Here is a 20,927-nt window from a genome sequence, read left to right as displayed (position 1 = left end):
AAAAGATGACTGTGTAAAAGAGTATAATTAAATTAAATGCATTTATGTTGAGATTACTACATTTTATTTAATTAAACACATTTATGGTGAGATTATTATATTTTCATGTCAATCTGTGTTCATTTTGACCACGAACCATGCACTGTCAGCCTGTCACTTTAATTTAGCGCGTGCAGCACATAAGAAATAGACTAGGTGTGGAAACGATCTCTGCACTGCACCGCACATGGAACAGATCGCCGGACTGCATCCGCGCACAGTGTGAAAGCTCTATAATACGGAGCCCGGGAATCAGGTGTATAAGATTAAAAAACCCGAGGCCCCTATGTATATTCACCAGGCCCACCTATTAATGACGTTCTGTATCCGCCACTGGTTGGGGGTTTGGTGCAAGGGCACCTAAGTTGTTGTATTGCCAGCCTGAGACTCAAACCCACAACCCTAGGGTTAGGAGCCAAAATCTCTAACCACTAGGCCATGACTTCTTCTTGTGAATCAGTCAGGAAGTCACATGACACTAAAATAGGTCACGGATCTGTTCTAAGAGGGTTATGGACCCACTTAATCATGCCAAACTTAGCTAATACTAGTGTAATATTCTTCACATTTCAGGAGCCGTATCACTCTGTAGACTAAGACCGGTTATTCACTGAAGCTAAGCAGGGTTAAATCTGGTCAGTATCTGGATGGGAGACCTCCTGAAAAAAAAAAAAAGTTACGGCGGGAAGAAGTGATAGAGAGGCCACTCAAAGAGGAGACACTCATTCTGTGTTTTTTTGTGGGTCACTGTCCTTCGGATGAGATCTTAAACCAAGGTTCTGACTAATCGCACCTGTTGTTAAGAGTAGGGGTGTGACCCTGGTGTCCTATTGGCCACATATTTGAATCTAAATTCATTTTTGTGAATATTCCATCTTGTGTGATGTTGTTGTTTTTTTTGTAGAAACATAACGATGAGGAGCATGTGGAGGAGGATCACGTGGCATACGCACCTATCAGCATTAGAAGATCATCTTTAACCTTTTCTAATAATGAGATCCAGCAGTAGGATTGTCTTTGCTACCAGAGACAGTTAGCTTATCTTGAATTTTGAGGCTTGAGAGAAGAATCACCACACACCACACACACACGCACAAAATTCCCAATAAACAGCGGCGTCATTCTGAGGGGCTTCAAATGTGATATACAGAAACAAATGGTCTCTTTAAAAAATAGGCCGCATTGTGGTGCAAAGTCTTTTATCAACGATCCATGCTGTACAACCAATTTAGCATTGACATTTGACTATTAAACCCTCAAAACTAATTCATATGCTATGTGTTTATCTAATAAATGTTTATATGATCTTACTTTGGTTTGGCCTGTTCCGCATTACTTCTTCACAAGCGTGCAATGTTACTGGAAGTTTGTGGTTTGTGTCAGGTCATGTGTATGTGTATGTGTATGCTTGAGGTGTGAAAGACGTGTGATTGAGGGTCATGTTTTCCATTCCTGTCATAATCTGGATTCTTCTAAATGCAAAAGTTTATTTTTTTTTTTAAATAATTAATTCAAGCCAAAGACAAAACAGTGTAATTAGACAGTTTGTAACCCCAATTTTTACTTCCTACCGCTACATAGAGACTTCTTCTCTGGAACATAGCTGACAATAGGCTGAGTTATGAACATATCTCACAGTAGATCAGCCAAATAGTAATGCCGAATCATGTGAACATGCATTTTTGAGTCTTTTCTCACCAGTCGAGCTTATTCAAAAAGATTTAAAGGAACTGAAGTTTAGTTCCATGTTAATGACAAGACAAACAGCTGACTGAGCCGGTTCAACAAGTCCTCTAAAGAGTCTGATGAAAGAGTTGACAATACAATGCAAGTCTGAGGCATGAAATAGGCCTACACTTACTATGAAACTTACTATAAAAATAAAAAAAAAATCTCTGTGTTTGTGCATCAATGAAATGTTATTTAATATTGATCAGTCATATGTTCCATAAAGCATGAGTGATTGAAACTGACCCTCAAACACCGTTAACCTAAAGAGCCACACAGATGGGAAATCAAAAATGACCTGTATTACAATGTATGATGTAGCTGTCCATCTGTGTAAACAATGTGCAAAGTAATTAAACCAAAAAGTACACGATTTATAAAGTTATTGGCTTCTAAAATAAGGAGTCGATTCTGAATCACTGAAACAAGTCGTTATAGATTTCAAATATTTTGCCCATCTCTATGTACGTCACTAGGAACACTTTGCATAATAATCTCCGCCTACCGTGTTGGGAGAAACAGAACTCTGACCTGCCCCACCCCCCACACAGACGCTCTGGTTGGTGTGAGAGCATCATGTCGAGGAGACGGTGTGTTTTTAATTGTAAAGGCAAGTTTGTTTTATTTTCACTGCCAAAGAATGAAGATCAGAAGAACCAATGGCTAAAATTCATTTTTACCACAATACCAGAGCAATACAACAAATCCCTTTTGTTGTGTTCACAACATTTCACTGATGACTGCTTTTCTAATCTCGGTGAGTGCAGCGGGATTTTCAAAGCGTTTGGCCATAAAAGAGGGTTCATTACCAACTTTATTTAGACCAACGAGCATCTCCGAATCACAACGCGAAGTATGATTATGAAGTTATGTGTTTGTTTTCTCCCGAGTGTCTTATCAGTATGTGTGCTGTCTGCAGCCTTTGTCTGCGCTGATCTTCATTTACAAACACGTCATTAAAATGAAGTGTAACAAGTGCTGCTAACAGATATTCTGTGATAAAGTAATCCATATGAAAACAATGTGATGTCCGTTTTTCACGTCTCCCTTCAATATATCTAATGTGACCACGCCCCCGCGCTGAACGCGCTATTCTGATTCAAACTGAAGCGCGCGGCTTGAATACGCACACAGAAGAAAAAGCAGCGAGACTGTTCAAGTTTTTTTATTTTACTGTTTGCTTGCGATGAGAGGAATAAGACATAATTCACCCCAAAAAGATGCTAACGCATTGTTTACCGTGAAGGTGTGTGCGGAACATCCAATCAAAACTGACTATGTCAGTTGACCAATCAGAACACAGTATGCTACCGAAAGGTGGGGTTTAAGGAAACTGAATCTTTTGAACAGCTTCGCGCGAACCGTTTGGGGATCTCTGAGAATTGAGGTAATTTTAAAATGATATTTTGACAAAATGACAATGTTTTTTAACCTTTTTTAACCTTGGCTTAGAATTTTCATCTTACTGGCTCTTTATTGAATAAAAGTCAGTATATGTTTACACAAATTGCTTTATTTGAATGCTCCCTTAACATAATATCACATTGTGTTATATGTAGTGACATCATTGCATGACAATATTAGAACCAATAAATCGTTTTTTGAAATGAACTGTCTGAAAGAACCAGTTTGCGGAAATTAATTGGACTCTGCATCACTTCAGCTAAATAATAAGCATGTTAATCAATTACATTTTAGAGCTGTGTGGATCAAAAACTGTTTAAATATAGCTAAATTTAGAAGAGCTGCCCCTACTATTTAAAATGCCACCCGAGAAAGATACATTTTAGATAGAGGTAATATTATGCAAATCTTATATCATTATTTTGAAATGTAAAAATTACTTTATTTGAGAAAAAAAAAAAAAAAGATTATTTTATTTTTTGTGTGTGTGTTTTTATTACACCTTAGGCCTACTAGTCAAAAGTATGACATGATTTGAAGAATCATTCAAGTAAAAAAAAAAAAAAAAACAGGACTAAACAGTTCTATTTACGTGTTCTTCTGCATTCAGTTCTCAGCCTACAATTTGCGGAACTCATTGCACAAGTTCCACATTCCAGAGATACTTGGCACAGTCATCTTAACATGGTGACACGAAAGGAGATGTACTAAGAGAAAAATACAGCAAGTTTCACTTTCAATTAAATAATGTTATAAAGAGTCAACATTCTTATTATAACAAATGTAAACGTGCCGTGGCACAATAGCATGCAGCGGTGTCCTCTATCAGACTGATGTCTGTATTTACATCTAACAGACATCTTGCCAAGATTTCTGTTACAGAGCACTTCATCTGGAAAGCATCTGCTGTGTACAGACATTCAAGTACTTACATTTTAACTCATGACCATCTTAAATACTGTACGTGTTCTAGATGTCTATTTGACATCTGATATGAAACGTCTGCAAACAATCTAAAAAAGATGTCTGCAGGTGTAAATGCTGACTTCAAGTAGATGTCTCCATGAGTAAAGTGTGCTATCAAGGATGATATTCCACATTTAATTTATGTGTGTTTCAATCAAATGCTTATATGGATAGTCCCAAATCTTCATAGAGTAGAGCTGCCAAGTATCCAGACTATTGCTCAAAATAGGGTGATTAATAATGTTCACTAGTTGAAAACAACAACAACCACACAACAGATGCATTTCTAAATCTAATAACCAAGATAATTAAATTTCTCCACAAAATATTTACTACAGTACTTATTACTAAAATAAAATCATAATGTGAAATCTTCTCCAAAGAGTATAAGGTAAACTTGACAGAAATTGACCATGGTTTATTAGATTAAAAGTGTAGTAAGACTCAATAACACAAAAATGGTGTGCTCATCCCAAACATCCTAATAGGATGCAGGTGCAAGACAACTGAATAATATAATCAAATAAAGCATGAAGCATGAAGCTTGAGCTTAATTAAATTCCTCTGGAGCAGTAGTTCTCAGTGTGCAGACTTCACTTCTTTATTTGATTAAAAGTGTAGTAACCATGTTTTTTGGTTTATAGAATACCATTTCTAACCAGGGTTTTCTTTTACAATAAAAATCATTAAAGGTGCTGTAGGTAACTTTTGAAAAAATATATTTTTTACATATTTATTAAACCTGTCATTATGTCCTGACAGTAGAATATGAGACAGATAATCTGTGAAAAAATCAAGGCTCCTCTGGCTCCTCTCAGTGGTCCTATTGCCATTTGCAGAAATCCATCGCTCCCGGTAAGAAACAACCAATCAGAGCTGCGGTCCGTAACTTTGTTTGTGTTCAAAATGTAGAAAAATGAACATAATAAGCGAGTACACCATGAATCCATTTTCGTGAATCACTAGGGTACATCTATTATAAGTGTTTATATTCGGACTATTTTAGATTGCTTCGGGGGTACCACGGCAGAGTAACCCAGTACCTTTGTGATTCTTCATAGACACAAACCGAGAGAAGTAGTTCCGGCTACAATGTTCTTCCGCAAGACGCAAGCGGTTCTGTTTATTAACCGCTAGAGCGTCAAAAGTTCCCTACTGCAGCTTTAAGCCTATATGCAGTATTCCCACAAACCAGATGTTTAGTAATAGTTTAAATGAATGACCTGTGTAAAATGTATCCCCATGAACATAATAGCTTTTTAAATTACAATAAGTTATGTTTTTGAAAATATATGTAAAAAGATTTCGGTGATAGTTAGGTTTAGGGGATGATAAGAGTATAAAAATCATTAATATAATGTAAAAATAAATATAAAAGGTTCTAAATTCTAAATAAGTTTTTTTTTTTACAGATCACTGGGAGTCCACAGAGACACATCTGAACTTGACACAAATACTGATGCAAAAATCGAATAATTTACATGCATGATACAGCATAAAAGCTAAACAACACAGTATCAGTTCTGTTTGAGAGTCAGACTGAAACCTGCAGATGTATTGTTATCTTTAATACATACAGACATGTGATTAGACTAACAGCACATCATAACAGTGCCTAGAATTTAACATTAGACTCTAACATGGATGGTATAACATCAACACATTGCTTTAATTTTATTATACCTTCCACGTTAGAGTTATCAATTTTATTTTTATAAAATGTAAATGAATAACAGTCATAATACGTATATTTTCAGTAGCTACATACAGGCTTACACAGTATTGTCAACTCACTCATAAGAATCTTCGGTAATCCTCTGCAAACTTTGCAACGGCTCATTCAGATCTTTGTTCATCTTTACCTACGTTACAACTGCCATCCTTCAAAACTTTATTGGCGAGATACCCGTTTACTTTTTTCAGACCATACCTACTAGTCCTGACTTCAAATTTCTTATTAATAGAGGCATGTTTTTTGTTTTTTTTTTCCCAAAAGTTAATGTATGATGATGAAAGCACAGAACTCACAGAGACTGCATCGCAGTCCCTGCAGTTCAAAATGAATAAAAATAAAGAAATAAATAACAATCGTTGTATGAAAGTCTATGAGGACACTTGGCCAGAGTGACATAGCACATAATAGGGGCAGTACTCCAAATAATGTGTCTTGATGCTGATTGGACTATATCCAGAGGCAGAACAAACTGTCTAGAACAGTGACTGATGGCTGAATGTGATAAAAAAAAAGATTAAATAAATAAATAAATAAATAAATAAATAAAAATCCTTCGCTTTCATATTTTGGTGGTGCGTCTCCTGAATGTCCTAATGAAGAACCCAACCCTGACAGGGGCACATGAGCGTGGTCTGAAGCCATTCCAATCCACTGACCACCCGACGCGTCCAGATGAACACATCCAGCGGCCGGACTCTGCTCTCAAACATACTTTTACTCCCCAGAGTTTGGGATTTTCTGGAATGTGACAGACAGGTGGCGTTTGAAGCGATTAATCGGTGTGCAAGCTATAGGGGGCGCTCAAAATGTTCGGGTTTTGTGTGCGCAAACAATTACTGGATGTGTTCCCCATTACAGATGAGAAAGCTCAAGTCCCAGTCCAAGGATTTATTAAGAAAATGTTTTATTTGAGGTTTACAATTAAACAGAAATGAAGAGCAAATAAGTATGTTAATATGAAAAAAATATATATAATATGTATATATTACAAACAGTATGCTACATGGTTCACATTATCCATATGAAATTATAAATGCAAATTTAGCCTATACTTGTTTCAGTTGATTGCACTCAGACCCATTTTTAATGCACATTACAAGTCATAACACATATTACACATGAAGCTAAATGATTGACAGAATTGTATGCACTGTAAAAAAAAAAAAAAAAAAAAACTACTACGGTTGGCAGTATAATCTGTCAACACATTTACAGAGAAAATTGTATATTTCGTAACACTTTAGTATAGGGTCCAATTCACACTGATAAATAGCTGCTTATTAGCATGTCTATTATTAACATATTAGCTGTTTATTAGTGCTTATAAAGTACATATAATGCATGACATCCATAATCCTACCCAATTCCCTAAACTTAACAACTACCTTAGAAACTATAAGTAAGCATCAAATGAGGAATTAATTGAGGCAAAAGTTATAGTTAATGGGGTTAGTTAATAGTGTGAATTGGACCCTAAAATAAAGTGTGACCGTATATTTTAACTTAGATTAAATAATAATAATAATAATAATAATAATAATAATAATAATAAAATGATCCCTCCAGAAGCTTAATTAACAAGGACACACTGTTATTAACATCGATTTGGTATTTTTAACAAATACTGACAACCACCATCCACCAGTTCATCACGGTTAGCTTTTCCACAACCTTAATACATATAAAAAATACATAAAGTGCACAGTGCTATACATACACAAACAGAAATCACCATCATGGGAACACACACGACACTATAATGCAGTAAACATTCATTTAACAACATAAGATGTAACATAAACCTGTACAGCACATACCTAATATGTAGGAATATGCTGTATATATAGTGAAGTGTCACAAGGAATATTGGAAATGTCACTTTATGGCTTTTCACTGTAGATTATAAGATGATTCATAAGCAGTTACAGGACAGCTGTTTGATTTGTCTTTGGATAGAAGAAACTCTTTACACTGGCAAGCTTTCTGCGACACTCTCCTACAAGGAAAAATTCACAGAAGTTAGAGAACTGAACACGACTGATGATTCAGTTACAAACAAAGACTTATCAGTCTCATGAATCTGATGAACTCAATCTAATTTTCATGATCTGTACTACAGTAATGCATCATGTTTAAATGTAGTGTCTGATGATTTATGCAAGCAATAACGTACAAGGCCTAACTGTATGGTGAAGCAGTCATGGCTTAAGGGCATTGTTAGGCACAATGCGCAGCGGTTACCATAAAATAATAGTAATAAAATGTTAATGGCCAAAAATTTATGGATTGGCATGATACTTTTAGTTGCTGTCCTTGCTTAAATAGTTCCTGACAGCATTTAGCAGACACTTAACAGACAGTAACGCGCTCATAGCCATGCTTGATTGTAAACAAAACACAACTGCTGTCCAATCAGAACCGAGGACTTGAGCTAACCATTTTATAAAATGAAATCAATCACAAACCACTCAAGAAGAATCTGAATGTCATCCAGTCATCTCTAAACAACATTTAAAAGGACAGTACTGTCTTGAATTGACTATTATAAGACTGTTTTTGTTATGATGACATAATTAAAGCACATCACATATACACACACACTGAAAACACATGAGCAGAAATTGTTACCTGTTACACCTGCAACCACCAGCAGAACACCAAGACATGCTCCTGCCATAGCAAGAAAAAACACAATCCCATCTGTAATAAAAAAACAGATATATTTGATATTTCCACCTTTCCTCCTTCATCACTTATAAGATATTGCCTGAATGGATAAAAGCGCCATAATGGCCTACAAATGTCACTAATAACTACATTGTTTATTAACGTCTTTCAATCTCTGTACAATTTGTATTTTTGCGACTAATGTGTATCCCTTGACGTGCATGTCACTGTGATAGATATCAGTGATGTCACAAGTTTCAGACAGGCTGCAATGAAAACAAACTGCTATTCAATGCCTGAAGATAAAATGGTATGAACGACTGAATTGCACGCACTAGAGCCAGTTCCACTTAAGCTCTTTTCACTGATAATGTCAATGCTGTACTGGCGGCGAATGCTGCTGCTGTTGGTGATGATCTCAAGATGATAATCTCCAGAGTCTGTGGTTCTGGTGTCTGTGATGGTCAGAGATCCAGTCTGATTGTTCAGTTTCAGTCTGTCTCTGAATCTCCCGTCAGCATCTTCACACTCATCGCCTGTACAGATCTTACTGGGATCTCTAGCGATTTCAGATATATGAGTGTCATTATAATACCACATTATCAAATCCTTTGGGTTTTTTATTACACCGGAATCTAAAGTGACAGAATCTCCCTCCTTCACTGACTTGGTCTTCATTTTATCCGTCTCGGCATCAGGAACATCTGAAACACAAACATCCGCTGTTAAAGAAAACAGATGGAACGGTAAATTAGTCACCCACATGTCATTCCAAACCCATAAGACCTTCGTCATCTGTGGAAATGACATTAAGGTATTCTGATCAAATCTGAGAGCTATCTGACCCTCCATAAACAGAAACACAACTGAAACGTTCCCAGATCCAGAAACTAGTAAGAACATCAATAAAACAGTTCATGTGACATCAGTGGTTCAACTTCAGCTTTGCTAAGCTATGAGAATATGCTAAGCAAAGGGGAAAAAAAGTATTCACATAGCGTCACACAACTGAAGTTGAGCTATTGATGTCACATGGACTGTTTTACCAATGTCCTTACTATGTTTCTGGACCTGTGAACATTACAGATGCACTGCTGTCAATCAGAGAGCTGTCAGATTCTATCAAAAATATTTTGATCCATGTTCTGAAGATGAACGGAGGTCTTACAGGTTTGGAATGACATAAGGGTGAATAAATATTGACAAAATTCTCATTTTTGGCTGAACTATCCCTTTAAACTACTGAAATTGATTTGTAAGCAACTTTAAGATTGTAATATTAATTTAGGGTAATAGAGAATTTTACCTCAACCCAAATTCCGTGTTGGGACATTGATAACTAAAAAAACTTCAAAGTCACATGAGCCAATATTTTATTTACAGAATATAGATAACATGTTTAAACTTAGAACTTTTACAATTGTTTGCACAAAATGAGCTCATTTCAAATTCGATGTTTGCTACAGGTCTCAAAATAGTTGAGGCATGTTCACCAAAGTGTATCATCTCTTTTTCTTTTCAAAACAGTTGGAAGACGTCTGGGCATCGAGGTTGAGTTTCTGATGGAATCTGGTCCCATTCTTGTCTGATACAGGTTTTCAGCTGCTGATTCCCCAAATGTTGCCTATAGGTGAAAGATCTGGACTGCAGGCAGGTCAGTTCAGAAGCCGGACTCTTCTACTACGAAGCCATGCTGCTGTAATAGCTGCAGTGTGTGGTAGTATTCCTGGGCCCATTTATTAATGTCAATGACAGAATCATGCCGATGAGCGATGCAGTGTCGTCTAAGGGCCCAAAGACCATGGGCATCCAACAAAGGTCTTCGGCTTTGTCCCTTACTCCCAGAGATTTCTCCAGTTTCTCTGAATCTTTTGTTGATGTGATGTACTGTAGATGATGAGCCGTGCAATGACAGATTGGAGAGCCTCTGCCCATCCTTACTTCTGAGAGACTCTGCCTCTCTAAGACATCACTTTTGAATCATGGTGTACGCCTGATGTCAATTAAATTAATTAGTTGCAAGATCTTCTCCCAACTGAATCTTTTCGAAATTGTTTGCTTTTTCAGCCCGATGTTGACCCGTGCCAACTTTTTTGAGACCTGTAGCAGGCATCAACTTTGAAATGAGCTCATTTAGTGGATAAAAGTCTACAATTTCTCCGTTTAAGCATTTGTTATGTCCTCTGCTTTCTGTTGTGAATAAAATATTGGCTCATGGGATTTTTAAGTCTTTTATTTATTTTTTTTTATTAAAATTTAACAAATCTCCCAATATTTCTGGAATTCAGGTTGTAAAATTATTCAATATATTTTTAGGGAAACTAATGGAAATATTAATAAAAAAAAGTTCTTAAGCCACCTGTCCAACATCTCTGACATTAGCATGATTGTCGCCCCTATAGTGGCAGTTGCACAGTTTTTTTTTTTTTTTGCTATGAACCAACCACATATGCAAGATAAATTATTTAAATGAATATGAAATATAAATCTACACAAAACAAAGCAGACCTCACAAAGGAGAACATAGCAGTTTTTACATCAAAGCAATACTGGACACTGAACTGAAAGGACCTTGTGACATTTAGAAAACAACAAAACAGAACACATGAAGACAAAGAAAATGCGTAAAAAACAACTAGAAACTAGAAAAAAGGAAAACAGGAATTAAATTGATGAAATCAAGGAAATACAAACTAAACGCCCCTGAGACTGATAATAAACACACTGTAATTGAGTATGTATAACTTATTAGCTGACTCACCATGGACAGTGAAACTAAAGATCTTTTCACTCATGCTGTTACTGCTGATGATCTGCAGTTTATATTTTCCAGAGTCAGTGGTTCTGATGTCTGTGATGGTCAGAGATCCAGTCTGATCGTCTAGTTTCAGTCTGTCTCTGAATCTCTCAGTCTCTTCATTACACCCAACATCTGTACAGATCTTACTGAGATCTCCACTGATTTGAGCGATGCGGGTGTCATCAAAAAACCATTTAATCTTTTCATGCTGGTTTGTTTTAACATCAGTGTGTAGAGTGACTGAATCGCCCTCATTCACAAACAATGACATCTTGTCTGCATCGATGCATGATGCACCTGGAGAAGAAATCAACATTAGCCCTATAACTTCTCAGAAAGCATATAACACAAAAAATGTTGTCAATGCATTTAAGGCATGTTGTTGTGAGCATTTTGGGCGTTTGTGTGCAGTATCACTGTAGGGGCTGAAGAGAATCCAGGAAGCAAGTTGCAATGCCTCTACAGCAGTCATCAGTTCACAAAGATAAGGTGTACGCTGTTTTGCGGAAACTAACCAAGGAATGCTAGTCTATCTGTATGTGCAAAATTAGCTGGGACTGAATTAAGTATCTGAATCGCCTAAAGAAAACTATACTTATTTGCACTGTGTGTACGTGAATGCCCGTTCCGGCGTCGCCCTCTAAACCAAAAGTATACAGTTCTGACATATCAAAGTCCGCGAGAACTCTTTCGCTTTAGCTTATAATATGCTTTAAATGACTCCTTATTATCAACCACGTTAGCCTACATGATTTGACAGATGTTGACGTTAAATTCCGGCTTTCAAGGAAGGAGGGAAAACAGAGAACCACTATAGCCTCAAGCTGTGGGCTACATCCTTTTTTCGAGAAAACTCGAAATCGAAACTAGGGTCCATCGCAAGCGCTAAGCGTCAAAAACAACATTCGACAAATACATGACTTACCAAGCAGTAAAACCCACACTGGGAAGAAAACGAAAAATGCCATCACTCCTTCTCTTTAAAAATATTGCAGATGCTCTTGAATCAAAAGTATGTCTGTTTGTGTTTTGACAGACGAATGTAAACAAGATGACGTATTTGTGGGAGGAGGCTGCTGCGTGTAGAAGAAAGTGAGCGTTTTCTCGATGTTAAATACATCGTTTATGACTTCTCCCACATCGTTTGCCCGACAAACATCCAAAAGTGTTCAGTCATACATAAAAACCATGAATAACCCGTTTAATACCTTTTTTTTTTTTTTTTTTCAGACATAAAAAAATTCAAATTTTGCAAGACGTAGCTGCATCCTGGAGCAATGGGCGTGCAGAAAGGTTTCTCATTGGTGAAGTTTTACTTTGTCGGCCAATCAGCGGTTCATATATTATTTAAGGATCTATTTTGTTTTCAACATTGCATATCCACCACACCTGAGAAAGACACTACTGACTTTCCTTCAGAGGGACATTTTCAACATAAGAAGATGGAGACAAGCACTGTCCGTAACATTACTCTGAATGATTTGCCTCTTGTATTAGATTCTCATGCCTCAACTGTACCATTGCCCAAAGTGCACTCGAAGGACATTCACTCTTGTGAAGTTAATCAAACATGTTGGAGTTGTACAGTACATGCACATTAACCAAATTTTAGTATAATCTGTGGTATAGATAAGTGCCAGTCAACTTTTTTTGTGATTCCATTCTTTTAGAAACCATGCACAGGAAGCATATGCACTTTTGGTACTCAGTGAAGAGTCAGTATTACAGTTGTATTATAATATAACGGAGAAGGCTCTGGCTACAGACTTGCACTCTCAGACACTTGCGCTTCCACTAATGACAGCACTTTTTAAATTTAAATTATTGGTTACTTTTTGTTTGAATCTCTCAACATTAGTTTTTTCAAAAAAAAAAAAAAAAAAAAAAATCACCAATCACCCAATACATTAAACAAACAACCACACATAAGGCTGGTTAGGAAATTAATTACCACAAATAAGTCAGGGAGCAGTCGCTTTCACAACTATCACATGAAACTAAACAAACAGAAAACACTAAAAATTAAGAACCATACCTTTAATGCGCACAGCCAAACAAATACATAATGGTCCTGAATTTATTCCATCGGGCAAACCGTTCTAAAGTGTAATACAATAACCATGTAACCATATATTTTGAGAGAAAGAGCTACCACCACAGGACACCCAGCCCCACATGGCTACTAGCCAAACGGCTAACTAGTGCTACAAGGACCCCGGCTGACTTTCTTCTTCTTCTTCTTTCAGTTGTTTGGCCGTTCACTTCATAGGAGCATTACCGCCACCTACTGAATATTTTATCCACCTGGGTGATGAATCTGTATTGTTTTTCAAAAAAATGAAGGAAGGTGGATAACCCACCCACCCCAAAGGATCAGAGCCCAGGCTTCATCAAACTGGGCTCCTCGGTCTTCAAGGCAGGCAGAGGCACCATACATCTCACCCTCAGACCCTATATTAATATATCCTGTAGCATAGACCTGTAACCACCAAAAAGGTTAAAACAGCCCTGTATATCTGATTGTCACTTAAACCCTTCCCCAGAAGATCCACAACGCTCACTGGCCTATTTTTAATACTATTAAAAAGACTGTCACGCTGACCATCATATTTACCACAATTGAAAAGCACATGCTCAACTGTTTCTAAAATATTACATTCGTTACACATCCCACCGTTAATTCTAATGTTGAGTTTAATCCTGTATGTCCCATTCTTAATCTAGATATCATTACTTCTTCTTTTCTATATCTTCCAAAAAACTGTACTTTTTTCCCTACTGATTTCTCAATACTATAAAACCACCTACCTGTTCTGCTATTTTCCCATCTTTGTTGCCATTCTTGTATTAATTTCCTATTAATCTCAGATTTTATTTCACTTCTACCCAAAGGGACTTTAACTTCCACCATGTTTTTCTTTAATGCCTCTTTTGCTAATTTACCAGCTATTTCATTCCCTATTATCACGATATGTGCTGGCACCCAACAAAAATATACAGTTATACCTTCCATTTTCAATCTGTACAATAAAGTATACATTTCCACTAACAGATCTTCTCTATCACTTTTTGTAGACTTTATACTTTTAAGAGCTGACGAAGAATCTGAGCAAATTAATATCCTGTTTGGCCTAACCTGTTCTACCCATTGTAGTCCTACGATAATTGCAGTTAGCTCAGTAGAGTACACAGACAGTTTGTTACTTAGCCTCAAGCTTATTTCTGTCTTAAAATTTGGAATATACAATCCTATGCCCACTTTTTGCTCAATTGGATCCTTAGATCCATCTGTGTAAATCTGCACAAAATAATTAAAGTTTTTTTCTCATAAAAACATTAACTCTATAACTATTACTGCATATTTCTTCTGCTCTTTACCGAGCATCCAATAATCTCATTTCAACAACAGGTTCAGTAATATTCCACACTGCCACACCACTTAATGGCAAGTTAGGACAAATTGCTTCATCCTCTATACCATAATCCTTGACCCACTGTCCATATTTCCAGCCGAAGCTATTTCCTCCATTCTTTTTGTATTCCCAACAGTCATTTAATATTACGGGTGTACAATGTTTCTTCTTACCACCTTTTAAGTTACCCCAATACATCATTGCAAGCTTTTGGTGTTACCAAGTCACTCTTTCTAACAGTTGATCATATAACTTCAATGTAATCTGTTCAATTTTAAAGTAATCTGTTTCTTTTACCTTGAGAAAACCATATATTGAGTTTTCGATACTGAAAACTTCATTCCCCAGTCTACTGACTATCTTTCAACTTCATTTATAGTTTCTTGTACTTACATTTCCTATATTCCTACCTCCGTTCCATGTAGCACCATCGTCCGCATACAACGCCTTCCCAATGCTTGGTTTAACTTTTTCAAATATATCATTGATCATTACATTATATAAAATTGGGCTAATCACGCTTCCTTGTGGGGTACCATTCAGGATACCATATGATGCTGATGTTTCTTCACCTATTCTTACCTGAAATGTACGTTCAAATAAAAAATCTAATATCCAGTTATACATTCTCCCTCCTACACCAATTCTATCTAACTTAATCAACAGTCCTTCCCTCCAAAGAGTGTCATACGCTTTCTCAATATCAAAGAAAACTGCGACAAGAAACTCCTTCATTATTATAGCCTTCCTAACCTCATTTTCAAACAACAAAAGAGCATCCATTGTTGTTCTTTTTTTCCTAAAACCACACTGAACTGGTGTTAATATTTCTTTCTTTTCCAGAAAATAATTTAACCTTCTTACTAACATTCTCTCCATTACTTTGCATAATGTAGATGTAAGAGCGATTGGCCTGTAGCTATTAGATTTTTTTGCATCCTTACCTGGTTTCACTACTGGTATTACTATTGCACTTTTCCAATCATTGGGTTAAATAACCTTTATTCCATATATGATTATATAAATCCAACATTGGGTAACACTTTAGAATAAGGTTCCATTAGTTAATGTTAGTTAATGTATTAATTAACATGAACAAACAATGAATAATACATTTATTACTGTATTTATTCATCTTCGTTAATGTTAGTTAATGAAAATACAGTTATTCATTGTTAGTTCATGGTAATTCACAGTGCAACTAATGTTAACAAGCACAACTTTTGATTTAAATAATGCATTAGTAAATGTTGAAATTAACATGAACTAAGACTTATAAATGCTGTAGAAGGATTGTTCTTGCTTAGTTCATGTTAACGAAAGTAGTTAACTAACATTAACTAATGGAACCTTATTCTAAAGTGTTACCCAACATTGTTTTAATTGCTATCTCTGGTAAATTTTTTAACATACTATAAGTAATCATGTCTTTCCCTCGAGTTGTATTCTTTGATTTGTTAACAGCTATTTTTAACTCAAAAGCATTGAAATCAATCCATCCATACTATTTTCAGCTCCTTGCTTTTTCACACGAACATTCTCATATATTCTGCTTAATTCCTGTCTTTTATTCAAAAATTTGTCACTTAAATTTTCAATACACTCTCAGAAAATAAAGTACATAATTGTACCTTTAGGGGTACAATAGCTTGTCACTGGGGCTGTACCCTCAAGGGTACAGCTTTTGTACCCTTGGCATAGTGTACATATTTGTACCCTTGTGATTTGTACCTTAAGAGACCAGTTTTGTACCTGTGGTGACAATGTTGTACCTTTATTTAACAGTACAAAAATTTACCCTTCAAAAACGGTACAATCGTTGACTATAATATATATATAACACACACGCTGAATTAAAATCTGAATTTACTAAATCCTTTTCATTTTAAAAACAATGTCTAATTATAACATAGAAGTGATCATCTAATGAGTGAGTGCAATTTTGCCTGAAAATCCATTTCATCTCCTGGTTTCAGTATAATCCTTTTATTAACAGCCTTGACACTGAATGCATGAAAGTAACGCTCATAGAACAAAGGATCCACATGTTGTCTTTGTTAAAGAGATAATTGATTTGCCAAAACAATGGAATAGACTCAGAATGCAGTACATCTCGACGTCGGTTACTTCTATGCCTGCTTCTGATATTTTTTGAAGGACCTCCTTGGTTGAAAGCCCTGTAAGAACCAGAGGTGGGAAGTCCAGGGGCCAAAGAGTAAAAGTCCTGCCATATTTTTGTTCCACCCATGAACTCAGCAGCCGATTTCACCAGAGGAGGAACCAAGTCATTCCTTCCAAGTCACAAACGAGTCTTGAGTCAAATCCCAAGTCCTCAAAGAGTTAAAGTTAATGAGATAATTAAGTGACTAATTAAATGATGATTGTGCATTAATGATTAACATCTGCTGTTATTGAGCATTACAGAGGATCAGATGTTGATGTTTAATGCACCCTATACCAAGGGTACAAAAGCTGTAACCTTGAGGGTACACTCTCAGAAAATAAAGTACATAATTGTACCTTTAGGGGTACAATAGCTTGTCACTGGGGCTGTACCATCAAGGGTACAGTTATGTACCCTTGGCATAGGGTTAAAATGTGTACCCTTGTGATTGGTACCTTAAGAGACCAGTTTTGTACAGAGGTGGGAAGTCCAGGGGCCAAAGAGTAAAAGTAAGGCTGCACGATTAATCGCATGCGATTGTCATGCGTGTCTCATCAGTAAAGATGGTTCTGTGATTAGCGGTAAATGTCCATCAGCTGCTTTCAAATGGAGCCGCACCTAATATACAGAGCCGTAGATCGTTGACAAGCTACGCAATATCGCGTTCATAACCGCATGCGATTAATCTGCGATTATGAACGTGATATTGCACAGCTTGTCAGTGAATTACGGCTTCCCATCACACTAGATGTGGACTGACATTGCTCAGAAGTCAGATGTTGTTTGAAAGTGAAAACCCAACCTCTGTTTGGTGTCAAACTCTAGCGTAAATACTCCAAAAACATGACAATCTTCACTTATTATAAACAAGATTTATTTCTGTCATAAATGTAAAAAAGTTCTTATTGAGATTAACAGAGATGTTGATGGTTTATTGAAAATTATAGTTTAGTTTGATGTCACCATTATGCTGATCAGTACTTAGGAAGTATGACTCTTTTCAGTGTTAGCGTTCATTTAGCTGCTGTAATTATATCTGTTACAGCAAAAACATTGAGAAAAAGATGTCATTAGATAATGTTGGTTACTGGCTGATATTAAAGATGTCTTAATGTAACAATTTGATCAACTGATTTTACCAGGAGTCTGTTCTACGCTATTAATTTAATATTAGTGACTATAGCAGATGTGTTGCAATACACAGGGTCCTGACAATTTATGTCATTTTATTTTTATCTGATCTTTTTAAACTACATTGTTTTAGAATTACTTCAAACCTTAGGATGCTAAGACATACAGAGACCTTAAGAATTAGTGTAAGAATCTCAACAATGGTGACATGCTTCATGCCGCAATGCATTCTGGGTGCTACGGATGAGTTTTGCATGATGTACCCAGAATACATTGCAGCATAAAGCATGTCACCATTGTTGAGATTCATACACTGAATCTTGATGTTTGTGTGACAATTTTTTTTTTTTAATTTTTGAAATTATCTGCTTTAAATTCAACTGGGTGTCAGGCTGTTGACCATTGAGTCACTTTAAAAAAATAATACTTAACTAACACCACACAGTAGCTTGGGTGAAAACAAGTAATCAGACATATCAATCATCAACAAGCAAACTGCACCATTGAACCACATATTTGTTTGCTGTTTTAGCCACAATAAAGATGACAGCAGCTAAAAAAACAACACCGTCAAGTCAAGTGTCAAATTGCACAACTAAAGCCAACACTTACCAGCATTATGGTGACATCAAACCAAGCCATTACTTTTAAACAGACATCAACATCCACATCTAAACATCCACTTAAATCTTAATTAGAATGTTATGGAATAATGTTCTAATAATGTTATTGATAAACATTTGTAGAATGTTTTTAGAGAACGTTATCCTATCTTTTGAGAGAACGCTATCCTATCTTTTGAGAGAACGTTCTGGGAACAAAAATAAAACTACCCGCTAAAAACATTGTTAGAACAATCCATGGGAATGTTCTTAGAACATTTTAGAACAAAGAAAATTCTAGCTGGGAAGTGCCGCTCCATTTGAAACCAGGTGGTGGACATTTACTGCTAATCACAGAACCGGCTTTACTGACAAAGACACGCATGACAATCGCATGCGATTAATCGTGCAGCCCTAAGTAAAAGTCCAGCAGCCGATTTCACCAGAGGAACCAAGTCATTCCTTCCAAGTCACAAACGACTATCAAGTTAAATCCCAAGTCCTCAAAGAGTTAAAGTTAATGAGATAATTAAGTGACTATTGAATCGCTGAATGTTATTGAGAATTACAGAGGATCAGATGTTGATGTTTTATTGGTTAAAATTATGCCACCATCATGGAGATCAGTGTTTGGTTTAGTTGTACTCTTGACCCTTGACTTGTTGTGCTAGATCTCTCTCTGTAGCTCTGCATGGGTTGTTGTGGAGACGACAGAACTGTGACATTAGAAAAACATACAGTCACAATGAGCTGGTTTAACTATGTCTCAAATATTACTGTTTTCTTTCTTATCACATGTTTAGGCTTTGAATAATTCCACTGAAACTAGAGCATGCACACAAAAAGACATTGCTCTAATAGTTACAGGGTATTGAATTCTTTTTTTAAGTTGTAACACATATAGAAGTTTGAACTCGAGTGCTTTTTAGACGCACACACATATATCAAGAACCAGCATATGAATCTCTACAATGGTGACAATCAACAAAATGCTTCATGTTGCAATACACAAATTACTCCCATAATGCACTGCAGTATGAATAATAATTTTCACCACTGTTGAGGATCACATGATAAATGTTCATGGCTAAATGCCTAATTCCAAAAAGTGTTTTTTTTTGTTTTGTTTTCTTAATATTGAAGCATTAAATGGTTGCATTTGCATAATGAGATTTCTCTTGTTTTTGTGAAAGTGGCATACAGTTAATTATGGTGACCTGTACTCTGAATTCGTATTCTGTATTCAACCCACCCAAAGTGCACAGACAGAGCAGTGAATACATGGCAGTCCTCTCTAACAACTAAGCCATGAACCCTTCTCTTTAAACGTATAATCAAGAAATTTTATCAAGATCATACAGTCATCATAAGCATAAGTCATCTGCTAGATCAAGAGTTGTATCAGCATTGTACAAATGCTTGCTTCAAAACAATAATTCAATTGTTTAGAAGCAAATTTTTAAACACTGCTTAAAGGCTCAAGAGCTCAACTGAAGCAAATACTCACCACAATTATGGTGGCAAAGTTTTTTTTCTTTCAATTGATTTCATGCAAGGCTGTGCTTAAAGTCAGTTGTAGTTCTTGTGTTTCTCTTTTCTTCAGTGCTGTGGATTGTAAACAGCAGCTGTTCATCACTAATGCATCTTCATTCAATAGTCACTTAATTATCTCATGAACTTTAACTCTTTGAGAACTTGGGATTTAACTCAAGACTCGTTTGTGACTTGGAAGGAATGACTTGTTTCCTCCTCTGATGAAATCGGCAGCTGAGTTCATGGGTGGAGCTAAAATATGGCAGGACTTTTACTCTTTGGCACCTGGACTACCCAATCTGGTAAGAACCATGCGTTACCGTGCTATGACATCGTCTCCGCCAAAAGAAAGAAACAGAAGAAACCGGACGTTCTTCTAAATTGAGATTCAAGCAGCCAATCAGGGCTGGCTCTACAAATTGTACCTTAACCTTTAAAAGAAACGGTACATATATGTACCTTTTAATGTTTGGGAACATATATGTACCTTTTTGACCCTCAAAAAGGTACATACATGTACCTTAAGGTCCAATAATAAGCCCTATGGGGTACGTTAGTGTAGATTGTACCTTGGGGGACAGAAATGGACTCCTTCTGTACCCCTATTTCTGACAGTGTACTATGGACTTTAGAAAAAGTTTTAGCTAGAACTTCTGTCTTCTCTTTATTTGTTATGGCCACATTCCCTTCCTCTTCAATTACAGGAATCTTCTTACAACTGTTAACACCATTCATTTTCCAAACC

At 36.3% G+C, this 20,927-nt stretch overlaps 1 protein-coding gene across 2 annotated transcripts; it reads right to left on the bottom strand.

Moving 5' to 3' along the window:
* Positions 1-6,762: 6,762 nt before the first annotated feature.
* Positions 6,763-13,733, bottom strand: LOC113039555 (junctional adhesion molecule C-like). 2 transcript variants are annotated; one of them, XM_026197462.1, is made up of 5 exons: positions 13,375-13,733; positions 11,301-11,636; positions 8,875-9,243; positions 8,501-8,572; positions 6,763-7,868 (listed from the first exon to the last, which is right to left on the bottom strand). In XM_026197462.1, exons 2-5 carry the CDS (start codon positions 11,608-11,610, stop codon positions 7,795-7,797), a joined length of 825 nt encoding a protein of 274 aa, XP_026053247.1. In that variant the 5' UTR covers positions 11,611-11,636; positions 13,375-13,733; the 3' UTR covers positions 6,763-7,794. The 2 variants fall into 2 exon arrangements, with proteins under 2 accessions (XP_026053247.1, XP_026053246.1); XM_026197461.1 differs by lacking the exon at positions 13,375-13,733 and adding an exon at positions 12,265-13,153 and having other exon boundaries at positions 6,764-7,868.
* Between the last annotated feature and the right edge of the window lie 7,194 nt (positions 13,734-20,927).

This window comes from Carassius auratus, chromosome 22 (assembly GCF_003368295.1).
Source record: "Carassius auratus strain Wakin chromosome 22, ASM336829v1, whole genome shotgun sequence".
NCBI lineage: Eukaryota > Metazoa > Chordata > Actinopteri > Cypriniformes > Cyprinidae > Carassius > Carassius auratus.
The sequence above is the reverse complement of the archived record's forward strand: the minus strand, read 5'-3'. Positions and strand labels throughout refer to the sequence as shown.

Bases quoted from the DNA above. Each gene is read 5' to 3' on its own strand.
- LOC113039555 (XM_026197461.1), bottom strand. From the start codon at position 12,307: ATGGCATTTTTCGTTTTCTTCCCAGTGTGGGTTTTACTGCTTG. The intron at 11,637-12,264 runs GTAAGTCATGTA...TTTCTTCTCCAG, and splicing joins AGTGTGGGTTTTACTGCTTG to GTGCATCATGCATCGATGCA. The intron at 7,869-8,500 runs GTAACAATTTCT...TTTTCCTTGTAG, and splicing joins GGTGGTTGCAGGTGTAACAG to GAGAGTGTCGCAGAAAGCTT.